This window comes from Brassica napus, chromosome A1 (genome assembly GCF_020379485.1).
Source record: "Brassica napus cultivar Da-Ae chromosome A1, Da-Ae, whole genome shotgun sequence".
Taxonomy (NCBI): domain Eukaryota; kingdom Viridiplantae; phylum Streptophyta; class Magnoliopsida; order Brassicales; family Brassicaceae; genus Brassica; species Brassica napus.
Window position 1 is genome coordinate 30160815 of NC_063434.1, and position 23881 is coordinate 30184695.

A 23881-nucleotide genomic window follows, 5' to 3' on the forward strand; every position below is an offset into this window, starting at 1 on the left:
ACCATATATTTAACTGTAATGAAAGAACATATATTGGTCAACATAACAATAGTTTATAGTATTAGATATCTTTAAAATAATAACTATGTCATGAATTAACCCGGGGTTTAACCCATTATGTTTTGTTGTTATTTCGGTTCTAATTTAGCCACGATATCTTACTTTAATATTCCTTATATTTAATACAGAATTGAATTATATTTTTTTGGGATAATATATTTGCTTCAGCCTACTCTGATAAATTGGCCTTTCAAACACAATGTCAAATTACCATTATTTTGTATAAGTATGAGTAAAATTAAACTAAACCATGTACAGACGCACACTTATGTAAAACATATATTGTAGTGCTTTGTTAACTGGAATATTCGATATCACAAAAATTGTTTCAGTTAATCATGTGAAACATATATTGATTTAAGTATAATAAGTGAAAATAAACACTTGTACAGACGCAAAAGTCAAGCTTTAGTTACTATTAAAATATTTTTATTCATATAATAAAATAATGAAAATCATATAATATATATACATATATCAAAATCATAATAACATTAATACACCAAATAAAAAATATTTAATGTTTTCACGATTGCATTTTTATATATATAATTTGAAAATTCATAAATTTTAGATAAAATTATAATTTTCATTTAATAAAACTCTTGTAAAGTAAAAATATTTCAGCGTATTCAAAAAGTATATCAAAATCTAGTATTCGTTAAAAAAAATTCACATATAGACAAAATAAGAGTGCAAGATGTTTATATGTTTAAAATCTACTAGCTAGATGTGTTTGTAATGGCTTAATGTTGTGACAAAGATTAACTAATTAAGAGTGCGAGTGAAAATAAGAAAAGGACGAACCTATTATTGGTTGAATGGTAACCAGCGAGTGTGGCCACTTGTGCCAAAGCTTGACTCCAACTCCTAATAACATCTTGTTTTTTACCTTTACAGGTTTTTTTGAAGACTTTCCCAAAATCTCCAGCCTGCTTCTTTACATCACTTGGATCCACTTCATAGAAAATGACCAGCACTGTATAACTCAAATCTTCATTGCACTTCATAATCTCCACCAACTCATCAAGACACCATGACGAAGAAGCGTATCTTTTCGAGAGCAATACAATCGCAATCCTTGATCCTCGGATCGCTTTTTTTAGCTCAGGACCGATATATTCTCCTCTAGTGATGTCGTTATCAATGAATGTGTCGATTCCTTTGCTCCTACACTCCTTGAGAAAGTGACTTAGAAAGGATTTTCGGACGTCTGCCCCGTGGAAGCTCGGGAAGACGTGGTGTCCCCAATTACCAGGCATTGAAAAAGGAGGCAAAAGAGATAAAGAAGATGAACTCACTTCAGTTTCGTTATTTTCACGGAATCTGATTTTTCTGTTTTGCATGAATAATAGTGTAACGAATAGTGTGAAGACGGATGTTGCAGCAGCACACATCGTAAGGAAAAAAGAAGAATCCATTAGAGTAAGATTGATCAAGAGAAGATGGAATATCTCACAATGCTTTTCAGAAAGAAATCGGAGAGGGCATTTGATATAAGCAGTGAGACTTGTTATCTTGTTCGACTTTTACTTCATTAAATATTGTCAACTCTTTTCTGATATTGTATAATATTCCATCGGTTTCGTATGTTTTAGAAAAAGAAAAAAAATTCAAAAAAATACATATGTTATATTTCAATATTTTTTATCAACTAATAATATTTAATGATAAATTTCAAAATAATTAATGTCATTTAGTGAATTTGGATGGGTTTAAAATTATGAAAAATGGAAAATAAAAAATACTTTTGTATTTAAAACTGAAATTTAATATGTTTTATTAATTTGTACGAAAAGTTAAAAACGTAGTATCATTTTGAAAGAGTTGTTTCTAGATATTTCTTCATAATATAGTATAAAAGAACTTAGTCGTCGAAACAAAATATCAAACAACGTCATGTTGGCGACTACCTGTACTTCTCTACATCCAGCAGGTTTCTTTTTTTTTTTGGACAAATCCAACAGGTTTCTTAATTAGAAAAATATGTCCACTAAACTTGGTCGCCCAAAAAATGTCAAACTTCGTGATTTAACCCGAGAAGGCATTAAAATAAGAGAAGCTTGAAGGCTTGAAGTCATACAAAAAAAGGATAACTAGGCCAATAAGACAATAAACAACTCTTCTCTAGTCAAGATGCTTAATCGAATTTACGAATAGATTTTGAAGTCAAACAAAAAAAACCACTGAAAAGAAGATAACTTGGTCAAAAATAATATAGTATAGAAACATAAGATAAGTTGGCTACTACCTCTACTTCTCTACATCCAAGATGTTTCTTAATTAGAAAAATATGTCCACTAAACTTGGTTGCGCAAAAAAAATGTCAAACTTCGTCAGTTAAAGATACCCTTTCTATTACATAAAATGTACACAAATTAAAAATAATTGAATTGATTGTTTTAAGATGAATAAGAAAAAGAGGGATTTGCCAAAAATGATTCAAAACTTGATTTTGAATACAAAAGTGTACCCCAATTTTAATCAAATGCAAAAATAATCCAAAAACCTAGTGAACTTAGAGCATCTGCAATGGTGAGCCTCACCATGGAGTCTTTAGCATTATTATAATATTTTTTTTTTTGTTTTTTTTTTGTTTGAATAGTTAAGGATCCTAATCCCAAAGGTATGTCCAATGATGTTTTCCAATTTGGAGTCCTTAGGAATTAAAAAATAATATTTTTTTTATAAAAGTGAAATTAAATGTTTTTATTTATTGCATGATTAAATATAAAGATACAACATTTATTAATCTTTATTCACCAAATTTGTTCCAAATATTTTCAATTAAATCATTTTTCAATCGTTGATGTAAATTAAACACTTATCGTGAACATCATCCCGAATGCCGAGCATATTATAGATATTTGTAGGCTTCTCGGTATCCACCCGTGAACTTCTGCTGCAGTCTCCTTCTTCAATTCATATAGATCGTACCGAATGTACCCATCTCGTTCGTTTTCGACTATCATATTGTGTAGTATGATACATGCTCGCATAATCTTCCCTATCTTTTTTTTTGTCCAATGAAAGAGCCGGATTTTTCACAATCGCAAATCAAGCTTGTAATACTCCAAAAGCCCGTTCCACATATTGTGTAGGTCTCTCTTTAGCTAATTTATTTTGATAAAATATACATTATATACTACTTTTTTGTTGACATAGAATTTCAAAATTTACTAGAAATAACGAAATCGAAACTCAGTTGCTTACATCTCTATATTGCGGAAAATGTTACAAACCAATATATTTGAGTGATTAATCTAAACGTCGTACACAATTATATAAAGAGAAGTATATGTGTATTTACCTTTACAATCTAAACGTCCGACTTTTTTACCCCCACTACGAAACACAAAAGTCTTCCCCTCCATTCACAAGTAGCCACGTATCATAAGGATCAAGTCCTAATATTCCTTAGTTACGTTACAGTCCTTAGTTTTATTAAGCAAAGTATTATTATTATATGTGTATTTACCTAAGAGTAAGCGCTAAGGACTGATGATGTTACTCCGTTGCGGGTGGTCTTACAACAACATTCTTATGAACAAACAAAAAATATGTATTTAATTTTACCATTATAATCCTCCGTTAGAGAAAATTTCTTTGTAAGTCTTCTATATGATGACTTCTTTATAAGTTTTCTCTATGATGACTTCTTTGTAAGTCTTCTCGTTCAGTAGATCTTAAAAATAATTTTATAAAAATATTTTGATAGGTAAAAAAATTGAAATCATGTAATAATAAACATTTCTCAATGATGTAAATTTAGTTCATCTGAAATTGAATTATTTTCAACATAGATGAGTGAATGTATATTAGCTCATAAGTCATTGGTTTGGGGTTTGGTAACATATGTTATAGTATTGTACTAGGATAAGACCCGCGCCTTGCGCGGGATTAAGTTAGTATTTTTATTATATTTTGGAGAATGAAACAATAGTTTGGCTTCATTTGGATTACGGGTGTTCAATCTGGATATCGGGTTGGTTTCGGTTCGGTTTGGTTTTTTTCGGTATTTGGTTAGTAAAATATAACTACTATTCTAAATCCATATTTACTTTGACTTTAGTCTTTCACATACTTTTGAAAGATTTTAACTGGACGACTAAATTGATCAGCCAATCTTGTTGCTTTAAATCATTAGTGTTTATATATATATATATATATTATTTAGTTTGAATATTTATTAAATAAAAATTCATATGCGTTATATTTTATGATCATTTGTAACTTATTGTAACAAAAAATAATCTATTGATCACAAAATTTTCAGAGTGGGAATATTCAAATTTCTAATAATATATAGACGTTTTGAAAAATTCAAATATAACATATAAGAAAAAATATAAATGTTTTTATTATATATTTAATGTGATTTTTTAATATCTTTCAATAATATAAAATTAAAAAAAAAGAACTAAGATACCAAAATTGTTATCAAATATTTATTATTCATAATAATTAATTTTAATATATACGTTAATCATATTAGGTAATTTCGTAGCTTCTAATTAAGGAAAGTGCAAAAAAAATTTTGGTAGATTATTTATCAATTCGATAGTTAGTTTAATAAGAAATATAATGTAAGTCAAGATGGACCAACCTATTTTTCTAAGAATAGTATATTTTATATAGTCATTTATTAAATGAGAATTTATAACCATACAGTTCTATGATCATTCATATCATTTTATAACTGAATATTTAAATCATCGATAACAAAATTTTCAATGTGAAATCTTTAATAAGTTTATAATTTATAAATGTTTTTGAAAATTCATTGAAAGTTTTAATATTAAAATATTTATGTAATCTTATGGTATATAGTATAATCTATATAAATATATATGTTTTATTATTAAATGATATTTTTTACTCATATGGTTTTAAAATAATGTGTATCTTCTTATAATATTAAATAAAAGTTCATATTAATACAATTTTATGATCATTTGTAACTTATTATGACACAAAAAAAAATCTATTGATCACAAAATTTTCAGAGTGGGGATCTTCAAATTTCTAATAATTTATAGACGTTTTGAAAAATTCAAAATATAACATATAAGAAAAATTATAAATGTTTTTATTATATATTTAATGTGATTTTTAAATATATTTTAATAATATAAAATTAAAAAAAGAACTAAGATACAAAAACTGTTATCAAATATTTATTATTCATTATAATTAATTTTCACATATACGTTAATCATATTAGGTAATTTTGTAGCTTTTATTTAAGGAAAGTGCAAAACATTTTTTGGTACGTTATTTATCAATTCGATAGTTAGTTTAATAAAAAGTGTAATATAAGTTAAGATGTACCAACCTATTTTTCTAGGAATAGTATATTTTGTATAGTTATTTATTAAATAAGAATTTATAATCATACGGTTCTATGATCGTTCATATCGTTTTATAACAAAATATTTAAATCATCGATAACAAAATTTTCAATCTGAAATCTTTAATAAGTTTATAATTTATAAATGTTCTTGAAAATTCATTGAAAGTTTTAATATTAAAATATTTATGTAATCTTATGGTATATAGTGTTTAATATATATATATATATTTATTTTATTATTAAATGATATTTTTTACTCATATGGTTTTAAAATCATGTGTATCTTCTTATAATAAAAATGTTAAACCATTGATCATTAATTTTTAACATAATAATTTTAATAGTTTTAGTCATTTATTGTCGTTTTTAAAAATTCAAAATATAACATATACGAAAAAATCTAAATTTTATTTTTATAGCTAATTTGATTGTTTAATTTATTTTAATAATATAAAATTAAACATAAAATGATGGAGGAGATATACATTGTTATCAAATCTTTATTATTAAACTCATTAATTGTCATATATATATTAGTCATTTATGGTAATTCCGTAGGTTTTATTTAAGGAAAGAAAATATCATATCATATCATTATATCATATAGTTTGACCAACTTATGTATCTAACAACATATAAAAATCGAATGTGGACCTACTTATTTTTCAATTGAATGTAATTGACTACCTAATTGAGTGCCACCTATGCATTGGAGCCTCTTTTAATTAATACAAAATTGAGGTTACATATTTTCAAATGTTCCTCAATTAATATATAAGGGATGTATCTTTAGGGTTAGATTCTGAAATCTTACCTTCATTTTTTTTTCTTTTTCAAATTGACCCATGTATGTATAGTAACTATCTAATAACTTGATTTAAACACTTTCTAATTTTTTTTTTAAGTTTAAAAAAGTATTTTTTTTAAGTTTAAAAAAGTATTTTTTTTTTTTGCATAGTTAATTGATTTTAGGTTCTGGAAGACTCACAAAAGACTTAAAAAAAAGTCTTCAGACACATTCCTCCTAAATTTTAGTAGAATTTATGGTTCTCGCTTAAATTTTGGAATAATTTAGGTTTTTCGCCTAAATCAAAGTCTTCCATAAGTCTTCTAGGAGTCTTCCAGAGAAAGTCTTCTCATGGATTAGATCTTAAAAATACTTAAAACTTTTTATAAAAAATCTTTTCATGGGTTAAAATTTGAAATCATGTAATAATAAACATTTTTCAATGATGTAAATTTAGTTTATCTGAAATTGAATTATTTTCAACATAGATGAATGAATGTAGATTGGTTCATGAGTCATTGGTTTAGGGTTGGTAACATATGTTATAGTATTGTTGGTATCTTTAGGGTTAGATTTGAAATCTTATCTTCATTTTTTTTTCTTTTTCAAATTGACCTATACATGTTTAGCAACTATCAAATAATTTGATTTAAACACTTTCTAAGTTTTTTTAAGTTTAAAAATGTTTTTTTGCATAATTATTTGATTTTAGGGTCTAGAAGACTCACAAAAAACTTAAAAAGAAGTCTTCCGACACATCCTGCCTAAATTAAATAAAATTTAGAGTTCCCGCCTAAATTTTTGAATAAATTAGGTTTCCCGCCAAAATCAAAGTCTTCCATGAGTCTTCTTCCATAATTCTACCCACACATAACAAAACACAACAACACAAAAACTTAGTAAACTTTGCTAAAAGTACGAGAGAAGACTTCTCAAAAAACCTTAGTCAAACTAACAAAAGATCAAAATTGAATTTTAAGTGAAAGTTGAGATTTTAAATATCATGGAAGTTAAAAATTGTATCTTATGAGGAAGACAACACAAACACAGAACATCAACTTAATAAAACCAAATCACCGGAGAAAACTTCTTCTCCATTTAGCTAGAAACATAATTAAACATCAATGTTTCTAACTTCATAATTATCAATAATTAAGTTATAAATTCGACTCAGTAGTCCCAATATTGACTAATAAACATAAATTAGCAAGAAGATATTAAAAATTCATTTTAATTTTGGAAAAATTTGAAGTTTAATAAAGATTTACGTAGAAGACTTCTTTTGAAGTCATCCACGGAAGACTTCAAAAGAAGTCTACTCTGTGTAGACTTCAAAAGAAGTCATCTATTTATGTCATTTTTGCAACTGCAAATTTAGGGAGGAAGACTTCTAAAGAAGTCTACTCTACAGAAGACATCTTCGAAAGTCTTCCTTTGTAAATATGGGCTTACTTTTGAAATTGATTTTTTTTCGAAATTTCCAGAGTCTTCTTAGATAAACAAGTTATTTTTGAATTTGACCGAAGTTAGTCAGAATTTTGACTTTTTGTAGAAAACTTCTAGGAAAGTTTACCTGGAGAATACTTCAAAAGAAGTCTTCTCTAATCTTCCGGAAGTCTTCTCAATGTCGCAAGAAGTCTGCTGGTTTATTTTTGCAATTGACTATATTTGACTTTTCGAGAGAAGACTTCTTTCCGTCGGATGACTTCTGTAGAAGTCTTCTCTCGCGGGCAAAGGTTTGACCAAAACCCATAATTAAACTCGAAAAGTCTTCTCATTGATATTAAATATTTTACTATTATTTTTCAATTGCAAAAGTAACCCACACAGACATCTTCCGGCATTGAGAAGACGTAGGGAAGACTTTCAGAAGATTTCTGTAGAAGTTTTCTTCAGGAAGACTTCCTTAGAAGTCTTCTACAAAAAGTCAAATTTCTGACCAACTTCGGTCAAATTTAAAAGTAACATGTTTATCCGAGAAGACTTAGAAGTCTTCTCGGGAATTTCGAAATTTTTTGTTTACAAAGGAAAGTTAGAAGACTTCTAGGGAAGTCTTCTACTAAAAACACACAAAATGCCAATTGCAAAACTGACCTATACCAGATCTGAAAAAATAAAATGTAGTTCGCGATTTCATACCTTGAACTCGTGAGATGACTTGCGTGGTTCCTCCAATCACCTATAACTTCACCACAACAGCTACCTACTCGTTAATCACTAAGAATCGTGAGCTTATGAACCTTACATAATTTGTAATCAAAATCTTCAGTCTTTTTGATGAATTTTGAGAGAAAGTGTAAGATATGTGGTTTGTGTGGATAGAAAATGAGAAAGGATGGGAAAAAATCGAAACTTTAAGGTATTAACACTCTCAATTTGGTAGTTCAATGGCAAAGTTGTAAATATTTGGTGAAGATGAGGATGGTAAGGTAAAAGCCTTATTTTCGAAAAAAGTTAAAAAAAAGTAATAACTAAAACTTTTAGGGTGAATAGGACAAAACAAAGTTTCAAAAAAAGCATAGGTTATTTTTGTGTTTGACTTGAAATTTTGATTGATTTTTGAAAGAATCCCTAAGAAAATAAGAGATTTTGAAGTCAAACAAAAAAGCCACTAAAAAGAAGAAAACAGGTTAATACTCAATTAATAGCGCCACTAATAAAATGTACACAAATTAAAAATAATTTAAATGGTTGTTTTAAGATGAATTTAGAATGTAACTGATCATAAATCAACATGATAAAATCATATTTAATCTCTTCCAATATGAAACTTGAATCAAATTATGTTGATCGGATCTGATATCATATTAAACTACATAGATTTTTGATTTAAAATCAATTGATGATTTAAACCATATTTATGTTTCTAATAATATATTATTATTATTATTAGTTGTATAAAATTAAAATATTCTTATAATATATATTAAAGTTGTATATAGAGAGACAAACATTCGAATAATGTTAAATATTTTCGATTCAAAAGACTTTCAAATAAGTCTTCTAATATTAGACTTCCTAGATGACTTACTTGTAAGTCTCCCAGAAGACTTCAATATTTTAAGCAGGAAACTAAAATATTTTTAGCGGGAGTTAGAAGACTTTCAGAGAAGTCTTCTAACCGATAATACTAATCAACATATGATTTCTCTGTAAGTCGTTTAGACCCTAAACATAGACCCTAAACTAAATTAACTAACTAAACACTTCATAAAATCAAATTAAACTTAAAAAGTGTTTATAATATACACAGAAATAAACACATATAGGTAAAAAATTAACCTTTCCAAAATCTAACCCTAAGAATACATACAATACTACAACATATGTTGTCAAAATCCTAAACCAAAGAATATCATGATTCACTACTTTCATTCATCTATGTTCGAAAACAATTCAATTTTATTATATCTTAATTTATATCACTTAAAACTGTTTATAATTACATGATTTTAATTTTTCAATTGTCAAAATATTTTTTAAAAAATTATAAATTATTTTTAAGATCAACTACACTAGAAGACTTCCATGGACGTCGTCTAGACGACTTACATTGTCTCAAAAGATTCAGAAGACTTTTCGGGGCTATATTCGTAAAAATGAGTTCTGTTTTTTTTGTTTGGTCACAAAGAGGTGACTGTAATTTCACAAAGTTTTTAGATTAATTTTGTATTTTATTCAAGTTTGGGTATAATTTTGGGTTACGATCAAGTTTTAAATCATATTTGGTAAATTCACCTTATTTCTGCACCTGATGATGTGAAATGACTTTCTTTCTCGTCAAATCAACCATATGACTTTTTCTCCAACAGTGACAATTGAGATCCTCCATTGATCTATTATGATTGTGTTCATTTCATGATCATATCAGTACCACAAAGAGAAAGAGACAAAAACTTTAGCCATATAACTTTCCTTTATAGCATTGGCATGTGATCCTATTTCTGAATATGATTGAAAACATCTTCATTAGAATGTCCCCACATATATGTTTGGCCTCTAGTAGAAAGATTTTGTGATGAGAACTCAGTTCAACCATAGAAGAGGACAAAATACTCCTAGTGAAACATGAAGAAACAAGAGCATATATGCCAATATATCTAATCATGTTCTTCAACCTTATAGCATCTGAGAAAACATAACCATGTGAAACACTATTCTTGTATATATGTCCTATATACAGACCCAAAGCATAATCAATACCATCAACAAGAAAATGGCTTTGGTGAGAGGCTTTCTTGGCAGCAAAGAAGATTCTTGGTGTCTCTGTAGCAGGAAACAGTAAACCAACTTCAGCACCAAAAGGGTTTTTGCGGTGTACGTTGGTGAGGACAAGAAGAAGCAAATATACATTGTGCCAGTCTCTTAACTTGAACCAGCCTTTGTTTCAAGCTCTTTTAAGTAAAGCTGAAGAAGAACTCGGTTTTAATCATTCCATGGCGGCTTGACCATCCCTAGTCCTGAACAAACCTTCCTCACAGTAACTTCCCAGATCCAAAAATGATGATCATCATCTGAAAAACATTTTAAAAACATTTTATATACTGTATAAATGACATTTTTTCACATTTCTTATATGAAAGATATGATAGTGAAGATAGAAATCTCAAAGTAAATATGCCAGTTTTGCGTAATGAACGATGGAATCAAACAAAAAAAGATTTCTCAAATATGTTTAGTAACAGTTATATACTGCAAAATCCAAAAGATTTTTTCATGTTTATCTACAGAATCAATCATGATCAAATAAATACCCAAACCGGGCTCAGACCTGAACCAATGGGATTGAACCGGCTAAACAAGTTGGGTTTGGAAGCCGGTTTTGTTGTTTACAGTTAGTAGGACAAAGTTTGGGTCAAACTAACCGTACACAAATATTAACCCGATGATATGATTGGGTATTGATATTTTAATTAAACCGAGAATCGTAAACCGAAATCTAAACCGGTTAGTAGTTACAGTGTGAGTTCGTTCATATATAAAAAAATGCAGACTCTCTCTCTCTCTCTCTCTGTCTCGCAGGAGAAAATATTAAATTTCAGTTCTGGGAATGTGTCAGTGAGTTGTCTCTGTGTGGATCTGACTCAAAATTGAATTGAACTACTTCTTCTTCTTCCTCTGACTCCTTTGCACGGGTTGCTTGTTTGCTTCCCCCTGGAACCTTCGATGCGGAGATATCTCCTCTTCTTGATACAATCCCTCTGATCAGATCCAAAGCGTATAATCCTGGATCTCGCCTTTAATTCGTCGTCTTGGGTATGAAACTGTAAAAAATAAAATAAAGAGGAAGCTCCTTCGTTGTCGGTGTGATTATTCTAAATTGAGCTTTTGAATTTTGGATTTTGGAATTTAGGGTTGTTTAGTTGGAGAAAGGAGCTGGATTTGTAGGAGATGGTGTTCAGATCGAGGATAAAGTGGATTGCACTCTTGGTGCTCATTTTATCAGTAGGATCTCTCCTTGTGCATCTCTCGATTACAAAGTCTTCTTCTGTACAGTTGGCTTCTTATGCGAGAGGCACTCTTTGGCAAGATTTTGATTCTTTGTTAGGTTCACAGGTTAGTATTAGAAAGAAAAGAATTGATTTTGGTTTCAGTTTTGGAGAATGTTGTTTTTAGCTGTTGTTTTGTGTTCACTGTGTTGTTGCAGGATTTTAGAAATAAGCACTTATGGCGGCCTGTCAGATCGTTGGAGACCTTGCAGCCTTATGCCAATCCTAGAACTAGTTATCCTGGTATGTTCTGTTCTGCATTGATCATTGTTGTCTCCAAAATGATTGAGAGTCATTATTATGGACGTTGTATGTTGTGTTTGATACTTGTTTGAACATGAGAAGCCTCTTGAGGTCTCTCATGATTTTTTTTTTTTTTTTTGGAATATTTGGATTTTTGTTTATTTTTCTTGATGTTTTGTCTTTGCAGCGCCCAGTTCAGCAAACAATGGCTACATTTATGCAAAGATATTTGGTGGATTTGACAAGATCAGATCTTCTGTATGTATCACTTGACTTGATAGTTTTGAATTCCATCTTTATTTTTTTCTTCTGTTATTCATGTTAATGACGTATTTGCAAATTTTCTAGATATGTGATCTTGTCACCATCTCCAGGCTTCTAAATGCTACTCTTATCATTCCAGAGCTTCAGGAAAGTCTTCGCTCTAAAGGCATCAGGTAGTACCTCCTAACTCTATGTTCTGTCAAAGCATTTTTCTTTGCCTTTGGTATCAGACTTGTGTTTACTCTAGTGTATTTTTTTTTACACGATGTGCAGCAACAAGTTCAAGAGTTTCTCCTATCTTTATGATGAAGAGCAGTTTATATCCTTTCTTAAAAACGATGTTATCGTTGCGAAGACACTCCCTGAGAGCTTGAAAGCCGCAAGAAAAAGGAATGAGTTCCCTCTTTTTAAGCCCAAAAACTCTGCATCAACAAAGTTTTACCTCGAGGATGTATTGCCAAAGTTAAAGAAAGCTGGTGTTATTGGATTGGTCGTCTCTGATGGGGGATGCTTGCAGGTAATGCGTGTCTTTTTTTTGTTTCCCTTAAGAGTGATTTTTGCTTGTATGCAGTAACTAATAAATCAGTAGATATCTTTCTGCTTGCAAAGTGCCATCACTCGTCATATCATGTCTTGGTTGTTTATATTGGTTAAACAAAGTGTTTTATTCTCAACAAAGGTGTCTTGTTTTCAGTCAACTGTTCCAGCTTCAATGCCTGAACTTCAAAGACTAAGGTGTAGAGTTGCCTTCCATGCCCTCCAGCTTCGTTCAGAAATCCAGGTGCTGGGAAAGAAGATGGTTGACAGGTACTTGTGATACTTGCAGTTAGAAATTTAATTGGCGAAAGGGACTAAAACAGGATATAGTTATGGCTCTTGATATGCTAAGCTTTGAATAATAATAAGTAAGTGTTAGGGTTTGCCCTTTTTAAATTTAGCTTGACTATACTTATGTCACGATTTGTCCATCGGCTCCCTAATAACTGTGCGTCCCTGATATAATTGAGCTACGTATTTTACCTTTGCCAGGTTACGGAGATCAGGTCAACCCTTCTTGTCTTATCATCCTGGCTTAGTGAGGGACAAATTGGCATATCATGGCTGTGCTGAGCTTTTCCAGGTAAAAGTTTTCAACCTTCTCCATCTGTTTTCGTTGATAGCAAAAGTGTTTATATCAGATAGGCTTTTTTGATCTCTACCCTTTGTACTTGAGTTACATAGGGAAGTAGTTTTAAACGGTGGAATTGGTTTCTTACATCATCATTTCTATTTTTAAAGGATCTTCACAGTGAACTCATTCAGTATCGGCGGGCTCAGATGATCAAGCAGAAGTTTATTTCCGAAGAACTTATTGTTGACTCGCACTTACGCAGGGACAATGGCTTATGTCCTCTCATGCCAGAAGAGGTACAACCCGGAGCTTTTCTCAGATTATGCTAACAATGCTTAATATGGACACATTTTTATACCCTAATACCCTTTATGTCTGCCTTCATGGTGTCTCTTGAAAGCATTGGCTATTGTGATGCTAAGAGTTTATTGGTATTGAAATGTCGCAGGTTGGAATTCTTTTGAAAGCATTGGGTTATTCTCAAAAAGCGATTATATACTTAGCTGGTTCAGAAATGTTTGGCGGCCATCGTGTTTTGATCCCTCTGCGAGCCATGTTCCCTAATCTAGTGGACCGGACTTCTTTATGCAGCACGGAAGAATTATCAGAATTGGTTGGTCCTGAGACGCCTCTTCCAGAAAATACGTACGAAATGCCTCCTCGGAAAAGCGATAAGCAGCTCAAAGAAGAGTGGAACAAGGCAGGTCCTCGGCCTAGACCTCTCCCTCCTCCTCCAGACAGACCTATCTACCAGCACGAAAAAGAAGGATGGTATGGTTGGCTTACAGAGAATGATACAGAACCAATCCCTTCACCTATGGATCTCAGGAATCAAGCGCACAGGTTACTGTGGGATGCACTTGACTTTGTTGTATCTGTAGAAGCTGACGTGTTTCTCCCTGGTTTCAACAACGATGGTAGTGGCTTGCCAGATTTTTCAAGCTTGGTAATGGGTCAGAGGCTCTATGAAAGACCCTCTTCACGAACATATAGACTGGACAGGTAAGAAAGTTTATTACTCGTCAGTTAATGATTCAAATGATCTTGTTGGCTTTAGCTCACTACTTAGTTAATGGCTGGTTGTTTTTTTTTCTCACAGGAAAGTTATTCAAGAACTTTTCAACATAACCCGTGAGGACATGTACCATCCCAACCGTAACTGGACAGTTCGTGTGAGGGAACATCTGAACTCAAGTTTGGGTGAAAGTGGGCTAATCAGGCAGTCTATGCTGTCGAAACCGAGGTTGTTTCTTTCGCATCCACTTCCTGAATGCTCATGCAGAACATCTCCCCTTGAAGAATCCAGACAGATACGAAGTGATGACGGCAGATTTCTCTATGGAGGTGAGGATGAATGCCCTAAATGGATAAAATCAGCTGGGGTGGAAAAGAGTAAAAATGATGATGGTGATCAGCCTGATTATGAACATGACCTTCTCACTGAACAGTCAGAAACTGAAGAAGAGTTTGCGAAGAGTAAGGTGGCTTCAGCTTTTGACCAGGATGAAGAATGGGATCCCAATGACTAGCACTGTGACTAGGATGCAGATTCTGCTGTCAGGTGTCATTTGATTCTTCAGATAAGACGAAGAAGCAAACAAACGGAGGTTTTCTTTTCTTGTTTTCTATAGTTACTGAGAATAAGCTTTTTTAGTTTTATTCTTTTGGTAGTAGTTCATTAGTTGCATACTCTTTATACGTCAAAGATATTGGTATTGCCTCCAAGCGCCCTTATGCAGCGAAGGATGACTGACGCATCAAAGGACGACCGTTATGCTTCATCCTTCTCTAAGGTCTTCCCATGAAGCAAAGGTGAAGCTGGAGGTATCTTTGTTTTTTTTTTCCACATTCATTGTAAATCTGATAAAAGGTTTATTCAGATTCTTTCGTCTCTTTTTCTCCAATAGTTTTTTTTTCTGGAATTGTTTTCACACACTACAGATATGAAAGATAAAAGTAAATTTCAACAGAGTTTTTATATTCACTTACTGTCTCCTGTTTTGCTCCACATTCATATTCATTAGACTGGGATGGTCACTGAGATGGTATTATTAGAATAGTTAAGTTCTTTCATTGATCCAATCAAAAGAATACATCATTTTGTTAGTGACAATGGAAGGATGTTTTTTGATGGGTTGATACATGTATGTATATGTTAAAACTGTTGTATACAAAAGCTTCAGAAGCAGGGCAGGGAGAAGAGAACTCTAAGCACCACCATGTTTCTGTGTCCATGGTTTGATAACAGAGACAACTGTAATAATGATGATGATAAGAAGGATGAGGATGGCAATGCACATCCATTTCCTTGAACTTTTCTGTTTCTTTAGTGCCTTTGTTAGTTGGTTGTTCCCGGATTGAACATGATCCACGGCGCTTGAGACCTGTTAGAGCAGAAACAGAGCAATAAGGGTTTTGAATAATTCTAAACTCAGAAGAGTTTCATCAAAGATAATGAAGAGACTGTTACCATATTCTCTATGTTGTCTAGCATCTCTCCCTGTGCATCCACCAGCACGGCCATATCAAGAAACACCTACCAGCCAAAAACAGAAGGTGAATCATTCCGACAATTTTGGTAAAGCAGAGCAAGGTTTACCTGTTGGAGGTCAAGGAGTTTCTTCTCTAAATCTCTGACAGCGTCATGACGTTCCTGAATCTCAGCTAGTGTATCCATTATCTGCGAAGCCAGAAAATAACCTAACTTGAGATACACGTAGCTGTCTTGTTGCTTACGTAGTCATGCTATTAGCCTAAACATAAATACTAACCTGGCCTCGTCCTTGCTCCATGATTGCTTTCTGAAAAATCTGCTCACTGTCTCCCGTTTCAATCAATCTATCGACCATCTACACACCAAACAAGATTATCATGAACCAGTACTAAAACCAATTCAATAGATTTTAAATTGAGAAAAATTAACTATAAGTTCTTGCCTCTTCATCAGCTCGTTGCCCAGTCACTACCATTGTCAAGAACCAAAACAACACAAACAATAGCTATCAGAAGATCAACAATGAAAAACAGTTAGAGTCTTTAGATAGATGCTCAAATTCAAAACCTGTAAACACACGCCTCTCCACAACTTCTCTGTATTCTTGGTGAATGTTTTGTCTTAGAGTCTGCAGTGAACAAACTTTAAAAGCTTAGGACTAACTTTCTTGGAGGATTTTGAAGAACCACTTCTCAAAACTTACTTGGAATTCAGATATCTTGTCCTTGAACTTCTTCTTTATCGCGCTGCGGATAAAACATATATTAAGGAAGGGACCAGAATCTTGAAACATAGCAATTGATTAAGTAAACAAATACTCACATAGTTGTGGCTGTTCTTGTTCTGTCTACTCCAGTTCCTTTCCCACATCCCGGTTTACTCCGGTTCTCAAGATTCTGTACAAATCAATTCAGAACATATAAAGAGAGGCAACAATGTATTCATCTCTAAGCGGCCTAACCTCTCTATCAAGTTCTTCGATCTTTCCTTTGATGAAACGAGAGATTCTTCCCACTTCATCAACATCTCTCTCCATCCTCTGCTTGATTGCTACACAACAACAACAAAGAGAAGCCATCTTTCAATTCATCTAAATCTTGAATCAAGAACTTGTCTCTAAGTTTTGAATTACATTTCATTGCAGGACCCTTGGTGACGGCTTTAGTCTCCTCGTGTGCTGCCTGAAGCTTCTTGAGATGCTTGTCAAGCTTCTCATATTGATTATCGATTTCTCCGACCTAAACAGTAATTAATATGATCTCAATATACACATTCGACACATATTGAGAAGAGTTAAATAGAGATGAAACGTATTACCTTTTTGAAGAAACCGGCGAGGCCGAGATCTCCAGAGTTACCTGGTCCATGTGCTGACTCAATATCGCTTCTGTTTGATCGATCTCTCGAGAACTCTGACGAGCCCTGTCCAATAAAAAGCGTTTGTCACATCATCTTATTAAACGGTGTAACCCAAGCCTTTGTCCCGGGGAAAATGTCGAGCTAAAGAGACGTTATATAATACAAAACTTGTTACCCAAGCAAAAAGCCCTACGTAGTTTCTAATTTTAATTACACGGAAACGTTGCTTGGCATAGAAGTTAGAACAAAAATGGTCCAAAGAAAAGTTGGAAGGGAAAGATAAAGACAAACCTTTAAGAGGTCGTTCATTGTCGGAGAACTTGGTTAGAGAAGAAGAAGATCTATAAGATAGGATGAAAAGAAACTTGCTCAACAATCAACCAAACTCCAGATCCCATGCAGAAAAATCTAACCTAAATATGCATAAATAAAGTTTAAGAAAATAGAACAAGAAGGAAAAGCAAACCTGGTTTTATCAGATAAACCCAGATCTCTCTTGTTCTCTTTCTTTTTGTGTGTTTTCCCTTTTTAATCATAGAATTTAATAAGAAAAGATAATACAAAGAGGAGATGAGAGATGGCCCTTCTTTACCGTATCAAACAGAGCATTAAGGTTAGGGTGAACGGTTAAGATCTCCTTTGATATTTGATTTAGTTTTTTTTTGTAACAACAAAAAAAAATTTGGTGAATCATGTTGATGACAGATCACTACTCAAATAATCTTATTTTGGACTAATATGTTTTACATGAAGAATTATATCAAACACAAACAACGTCTGTATTCAAAGCTTTCTTGCTACACAAGGAAACCTAAAATCACAAGTTTATACGGCACATTACATTTTCCGCCTCCACATATAAAACCAATGTATAGAAATAGCTTTTCAAGATGAATGTACTTCACGCCTGTACGTGACTGCTAACCAAAAGAGCTGCAGCCACATTAGGTTCTGAAAGAAGAATAGTATTGTGTAATAAGCTCATGTGATTTATGATATTCTTCGGTTAGGAAGAGAATGTTTAACCGGGATAAACGTACCAATGCATCGGTTATGGACACAGTCCCCTATGTAAGCACACGTCTCAGGAGGATAAAACTAGGACAACATCATTATTTCAACATATATAATGTTATGGTCTCATTAGGTTGGTTTTTTATTCGTGTAAATGTGATATGAGTAATCATCTTTCGAGTTTGTTAACTCTAGTTAGAGCTGTCTGCGTTTACTTATGTTATTCAATGGTTAATACTCTAGTCAGAAAGGAATCTTCCAAGCAATCTTATATTATATTCTAAGACATGCCAACACGTTCCAAGAGATTGTCCTGAGATCTATTCAATCCCAAACATGTGTTTGACCTTTGATGAACATAAGTAAATGCAGATAACTGTGACTTGTGAGTTGTGACATGTCCCTCTCTTGATTTTGAAACGAAAAAAACAACAACAGAAGTCTCTTTATTCTCTCTAATGGATGTTTCTTCTTTGGCCTCTCCTCAGGGGGGATACGATGTGTTCCCAAGCTTCAGAGGTCCAGACGTCCGTCAAACTTTTCTCAGCCACTTGCTTAAGGAATTTGAGCGCAAGGGAATCAATACTTTCAAAGATAGTCAGATCAAGAGAGGCAAATACATCAGTCCTGAGCTCAAACAAGCTATAAGAGAATCAAGAATCTGCCTCATCATCCTCTCTAAGAACTACGCTTCCTCAAGCTGGACCCTGGGGGAGTTAGTTGAGATCTTGGAGTCTAGGAAAGCTTCTGGTAAAACGGTAATGACAGTTTTCTATGACATTGACCCGTCTCATGTAAGAAAACAGAGCGGGGAATTTGGAATGGCATTTAGAAAGACTTGTGAGAGAAAGACAGAACATCAGAAGCAGAGATGGAAGCAAGCTTTGACCAATGTTGCAAGCATACTCGGAGAAGATTCACATAAGTGGTTTGGTCCTCTCCTTGAAACATTATGCTATCTTTATCCTATAACAATATATATAATGTTCAAGAAATTGGTAGGCCGTAAGTAGGCATTTTATAGTGGATTAGCTATTAAGAGGATTATTCCAAAGATATGTTTCGTAGACGTTCATTAATTATTGATTATTTTTATATATTTTACAGTTAGATTAAATATTTTAGTTTTTGAGTTTAATTATAAAATTGTTTTGATAAATTATAATAATAGATATACAAAAAAAATATTAGATTAATTTTTGGATTCGAAGTAGTATTATTATTTATTTAAATATTTAAACAAATTTAGATCAATTTAGATTGATTTTAAATTTTAAAACGTTTAAACAATTTGAATGCATAATGTATTTTAAGAAAATCGTTTCGGTTGTGAACGATTGTTAGAACATTGTATATATATATATATATTGGTTGATACTTGCTTATAATATGATTCATTGTGCAACATTTTGAATTTTTGATGGAGGAGCCAAAGATTCTCTCTTCTCAGGGACAATGAAGCAGATATGATCTCAAAGATTGCCAAAGATGTTTCTAACGAGTTGAACTTCACACCATCAAGGGACTTTGATTATTTAGTTGGAATTGAAGCTCACCTAGCCAAGATGACTTCACTGTTATGCCTAGAATCAGATGAAACAAGGGTGGTTGGGATTTGGGGGCCCTTGGGGATCGGCAAAACAACAATTGCAAGAGCCATATACAATCAGATTTCAAGAAGCTTCCAGCGCAGTCTCTTTATGGATAATGTCAAGAGAAGTTACAGAAGTGGTGGTGACTCTGACGATTATACTTTAAGGCTGAGGTTGCAAAGAGAGTTTCTTTCCAAGATTTTAGACCATAAGGATATGGAGATACACCATTTAGGTACAGCTCAACAAAGGTTGAAGTACCAGAAAGTTCTTGTTGTTCTTGACAATGTTGATAAGCTAGAGCAACTACAAGCTTTGGCGAATGGACCTCCCTGGTTTGGTAAAGGAAGTAGGATCATCGTGACGACAGACAATAAACATCTCTTGGAAGCACATAAGATCAAGCATATATATGAAGTGAAATTCCCATCTAAAGATGAAGCTCTGAAGATTTTCTCTCAGTCTGCTTTTACACAAAATGCTCCCCCAGAGGGTTATCTGAACCTTGCTGTTGAAGTAACAGAGCTAACTAGTCATCTTCCATTAGGCCTATGTGTTCTTGGCAAAGCATTGTGCGGGGAGAGCGTGAGCATTTGGACTGATCAACTACCTATGATCAAAACCAGTCTCAATAGGGACATTGAACAAGTCCTAATAGTTGGTTACAATGGATTAGATGATAAAGACAAAGCTATATTTCTCCACATTGCGTGTTTGTTTGAAGGCAAAAGAGTTGATTGTGTGACACAGTTTCTTGGAAACAGTGGTCTAGATATCAAATATGGACTTGGTGTTCTTGTCGAAAGAGCTCTCATTAGTATACTGAGTGACAAGCTTATTATAATGCACCGTTTGCTAAGACATATGGGCAGAGAGATTGTTCGTAAACGCTCTATTCAGTTGTCTATGAGATGCCGGTTCTTGATGGGTGCTTGCTACATGTACCATGTTGTTGCTGATAATATTGTAAGTCCTTTTATCTACATCACTTCATTCATTGTGGTTTCATTCAGGTGATGCATAGAGTTTGTTCTTTTGGCTATTTTCCAGGGCACTGGAGCTGTGTTAGGCACAACCAAAGTCTGCCTCACAAATGAGAAAGCCCTAAGCGGCATGCATGATCACCAATGTATACGATTTTGCAGAGATATGGTGGATAAGGTTAGTCTGAGTATTATACATGAGCAGTGTTTTAAAAATCGGTTCGGCAAATAATACCTAAATGAAACAATTTTTCTAAACCAATTCTTGAAAAAATCGGTCTAGACACCCACGTAATCAATAATCTCATATAAAACATCTAACGGTCGCCTAACGATTTTTCGAACATGTTAGCTACTTCATTAACTTTAGTCATGATTTCTATTTTCTAAACTTGGATTCATTGTCCTATGAAATGCACGCCTTCCGGTTTTAGTCCTGACTATCTTATCAAAATTGCTATGCAGGGGAGCAAATTGGCCAAACTAGTCTGGGATGGAATCAGTGTCTTGGTTTTGTCCATGTTTTGGCTCCTTAGGTGTGCCTTTCTTTCCATCATGAGTATGCCCACTGCTGCATTTGAACATCCGTTTTGGAAACTCAAGAAGAGACTTTCCCATCTGAAACCCAGCAAAGAGGTGAACTGCTGTGTGGACGTTGCAAGGAGCTAGGAGACATCTCACCAGATATCTTGCTCATGTAAAGTACTTCACAATGTTAAAACTTTGGCCCCTAGTTTGATTTGGGACTGAGCTTATCAGTCGTATTATGTGTGTATTTGACTTAATGCAATTTCTGTTTCTGGTCTCTTTTAGATGCTTCCTCATATTTAGTCTTGTAATAATCTGCTCGAAGTGTTCAAGGGGAATACATAATAACAGTTTCACTAGTGATGTACATGAACATGAGCATCACTTTTACATCTAAAAGTTGGATAAAAAAATGGCTGACGATTAAATGGGAAACTCACACTATAGACAGTGTGTGTACATTGAGGAGAAAGGAGGACAGTGAAGTCCCACCATGGGGTTGGTGTGACGTCTTTTGAAGTCAGTACTGAACTCTGTGCCACACAAACAAGTAAAGAGAGATTTGTTTGGTAAACAAAGTAGGTGAAGGATTATGAGATCCACGTCCCATCATTCCTTGTAGGCTTCTTCACATAGTAGTATTATACTATTTTTTATTATTGTTTGTTGATGGCTTGGGGCACCAAATACTGAAATTTCAAAGCCTTAAGCATTCGATAAAGTGTGTCACAATATTCAAACTAAAGATGACTCCCCTAAGAAACCTAAATTAAAGGTACTAAAGTGTTTTGGTTTAGCAAAGTACAAAACAAACTGGATTATCCTAAACCACTCTGTGATTCACTTCTTAATCCTTTTGCCTTTTTTTTCTTCAGCTTCCTAAACAGAGTTGGTTGGTTGTTGCTGATGGTTAGCTAGTTGTTTCTTGCCTTTTCCAGATCCGGAAGATCTGAGATCAAATACAAAGTTTTAATGTAAGACCAATCATAACAAAATGGTCTGAAGCAGAATGATACCATCAATCTTCACTTAGACTCTACTTGCAAGTAAGGAGATTGGAGGTTGTTGAAACTTACAAAGCAATCCATCATCATCACTGCTCTCACAATCTTCATCAACAAACTATAAAAATAAAGAGGAAAGATTATCAATCAGAGTGGCTTAGCTAAACAACAATAGAAAGAACCAAAGCAATTATGAGAAAGCACTTACTGCACTCTCATCATCTGAGGCTGTCTCAGCTGCAAACAAGAAGCAAAAATAGAGATTCTACAGTTAGAAACAATGACCAAGGATGATGTGAATACTTTAAATTTTTATATGCCTTTCTCAAAGGAGACTAGACAAAACTAATATCTCTTGTATGCAGAATACTTACAGTTAACTTCCTCATCCTCATCGCACCATTTGTTCCAGTCCACTTTGATGTAAGGTGCAGGCTTCTCTTCTGATTTCAAGATTCGTGGCCACCAGCTTCTCTCTTCTTTCTGAATTGAAAATATGATGTTCCTTAGCCCAACGTTCTTCCTATACTCCTGCAACATACATGAACATAGGACATTTGTAAAAAATAGTATTTGCTAGTTCTCATCATTCAAAGGGGAGAGATGGCACACTTACTGGCACAACCTTCCCATATAGATCCAAGCTGAACTCAAAGAGCTTGCCTTGGGCGCCAAGAGCAGAGAAAGTGAATAGTCCCTGAGGCTCACATTTTACAGAAATGTCCTTTGCATCAGGCAAGGCGACGGTTAGGTAAACCTTATCAGACCGCTGAGCCCAAAGAACCTCCGGGTTATGACTGCATACATGACAAAACACAACACTTGTAACTATACTGTCTCGCCACCTAATTACACAATAAAATCAGTTCAAAATCATCACCAAAACAGAACAAAGCTTCGAATTCTCTATGACCATTTTTAACACTCAATTAATATAAGTAGAATTAAAAGATTCAAACTTTTACGAAGCATAGTGCTTAAGGCAGACTTAACACTGTTGAAGCACATCAAAATGCAAACTTTGAAAAAGATTGTTACAGAGGAACTGTATCAATCAAGTGAAAGATCATTTCTTTGTAAATCATTATAAAACAAAGTTCTAAGATTTGTGTCACAAAGCATTCAATTTCTCTATGACCTCAACGATCACAAGGTTCGAGCTTAACAATTAAACACTATACAAACATGAAAGCATCTTCTAATCCAAAACCCATTAGTAAACTAACTAAAAGATGATTACTTTACATCTTAGATCACAAATCACAAACTGAATCAGATTCATCTTCGGGTTCAAAGTCTACTCTTCAGTAAATCTTAAACACATACCTCATGTCTTAGTGGTCGGAAGTGTGAACGGCGGATGTAAGAGCGTCGATCAAGCTCAAGCGACAGAGACAGAGAGTGAACTCAACGAGTCTTGTAGGGTAATAAGATTCTTCTGGAGTCAAACAAAGGTAAAGGTAAAGGTAAAAAGAATCTAACAATCAGCCCCACAGTTTTTGAGTATTTACTTACAGATCCATAAACTATAGAGATATTGCACTTTTATCCTAAAAGAAAAAAATTGTTTTCATTGGATTTCTGTTTTTTTCATATGATC

At 33.2% G+C, this 23881-nt stretch overlaps 4 protein-coding genes and 1 pseudogene across 4 annotated transcripts; 2 read left to right on the forward strand and 3 right to left on the reverse strand.

Annotated features, from left to right (window-relative positions):
- The window catches only part of LOC106454015, a 76572-nt pseudogene extending 75091 nt beyond the window's left edge, over window positions 1–1481 (reverse strand).
- A 9728-nt stretch (window positions 1482–11209) lies between these two features.
- On the forward strand, window positions 11210–15291 carry LOC106433064 (protein EMBRYO SAC DEVELOPMENT ARREST 30). Its single transcript, XM_013873912.3, has 11 exons — window positions 11210–11456; window positions 11554–11756; window positions 11848–11932; window positions 12120–12190; window positions 12281–12369; window positions 12470–12713; window positions 12891–13003; window positions 13226–13316; window positions 13475–13603; window positions 13756–14309; window positions 14407–15291. Exons 2-11 carry the CDS (start codon window positions 11592–11594, stop codon window positions 14834–14836), a joined length of 1971 nt encoding a protein of 656 aa, XP_013729366.2. The 5' UTR covers window positions 11210–11456; window positions 11554–11591; the 3' UTR covers window positions 14837–15291.
- Window positions 15109–17690, reverse strand: LOC106433076 (putative syntaxin-131). Its single transcript, XM_048735964.1, has 13 exons — window positions 17627–17690; window positions 17452–17501; window positions 17119–17223; window positions 16934–17039; window positions 16763–16851; window positions 16624–16697; window positions 16505–16547; window positions 16369–16429; window positions 16244–16269; window positions 16079–16156; window positions 15907–15987; window positions 15778–15843; window positions 15109–15691 (listed from the first exon to the last, which is right to left on the reverse strand). Exons 2-13 carry the CDS (start codon window positions 17467–17469, stop codon window positions 15515–15517), a joined length of 924 nt encoding a protein of 307 aa, XP_048591921.1. The 5' UTR covers window positions 17470–17501; window positions 17627–17690; the 3' UTR covers window positions 15109–15514.
- A 172-nt stretch (window positions 17691–17862) lies between these two features.
- LOC106447909 (putative disease resistance protein At4g11170) lies at window positions 17863–22177 on the forward strand. The gene is made up of 4 exons (XM_048735992.1): window positions 17863–19102; window positions 19625–20732; window positions 20817–20927; window positions 21215–22177. The coding sequence occupies exons 1-4, from the start codon at window positions 18633–18635 to the stop codon at window positions 21416–21418; spliced, it is 1893 nt and encodes a 630-aa protein (XP_048591949.1). The 5' UTR covers window positions 17863–18632; the 3' UTR covers window positions 21419–22177.
- On the reverse strand, window positions 21965–23715 carry LOC106433057 (co-chaperone protein p23-2). The gene is made up of 6 exons (XM_048735980.1): window positions 23608–23715; window positions 22898–23078; window positions 22656–22812; window positions 22490–22518; window positions 22354–22399; window positions 21965–22226 (listed from the first exon to the last, which is right to left on the reverse strand). Exons 1-6 carry the CDS (start codon window positions 23610–23612, stop codon window positions 22192–22194), a joined length of 453 nt encoding a protein of 150 aa, XP_048591937.1. The 5' UTR covers window positions 23613–23715; the 3' UTR covers window positions 21965–22191.
- Window positions 23716–23881: the final 166 nt, after the last annotated feature.

Bases quoted from the DNA above. Each gene is read 5' to 3' on its own strand.
- LOC106447909 (XM_048735992.1), top strand. From the start codon at position 18,633: ATGGATGTTTCTTCTTTGGCCTCTCCTCAGGGGGGATACGATGTGTTC. The intron at 20,733-20,816 runs GTAAGTCCTTTT...GCTATTTTCCAG, and splicing joins ATGTTGTTGCTGATAATATT to GGCACTGGAGCTGTGTTAGG. The intron at 20,928-21,214 runs GTTAGTCTGAGT...ATTGCTATGCAG, and splicing joins GCAGAGATATGGTGGATAAG to GGGAGCAAATTGGCCAAACT.
- LOC106433064 (XM_013873912.3), top strand. From the start codon at position 11,592: ATGGTGTTCAGATCGAGGATAAAGTGGATTGCACTCTTGGTGCTCATT. The intron at 11,757-11,847 runs GTTAGTATTAGA...GTGTTGTTGCAG, and splicing joins ATTCTTTGTTAGGTTCACAG to GATTTTAGAAATAAGCACTT. The intron at 12,191-12,280 runs GTATGTATCACT...CAAATTTTCTAG, and splicing joins TTGACAAGATCAGATCTTCT to ATATGTGATCTTGTCACCAT.
- LOC106433057 (XM_048735980.1), bottom strand. The intron at 22,400-22,489 runs GTAAGTGCTTTC...TTATTTTTATAG, and splicing joins CCTCAGATGATGAGAGTGCA to TTTGTTGATGAAGATTGTGA. The intron at 22,227-22,353 runs GTAAGTTTCAAC...ATTTGATCTCAG, and splicing joins TGATGATGATGGATTGCTTT to ATCTTCCGGATCTGGAAAAG.
- LOC106433076 (XM_048735964.1), bottom strand. The intron at 16,698-16,762 runs GTTAGGCCGCTT...TGATTTGTACAG, and splicing joins TCGAAGAACTTGATAGAGAG to AATCTTGAGAACCGGAGTAA. The intron at 15,692-15,777 runs GTAACAGTCTCT...CTGCTCTAACAG, and splicing joins TAGACAACATAGAGAATATG to GTCTCAAGCGCCGTGGATCA.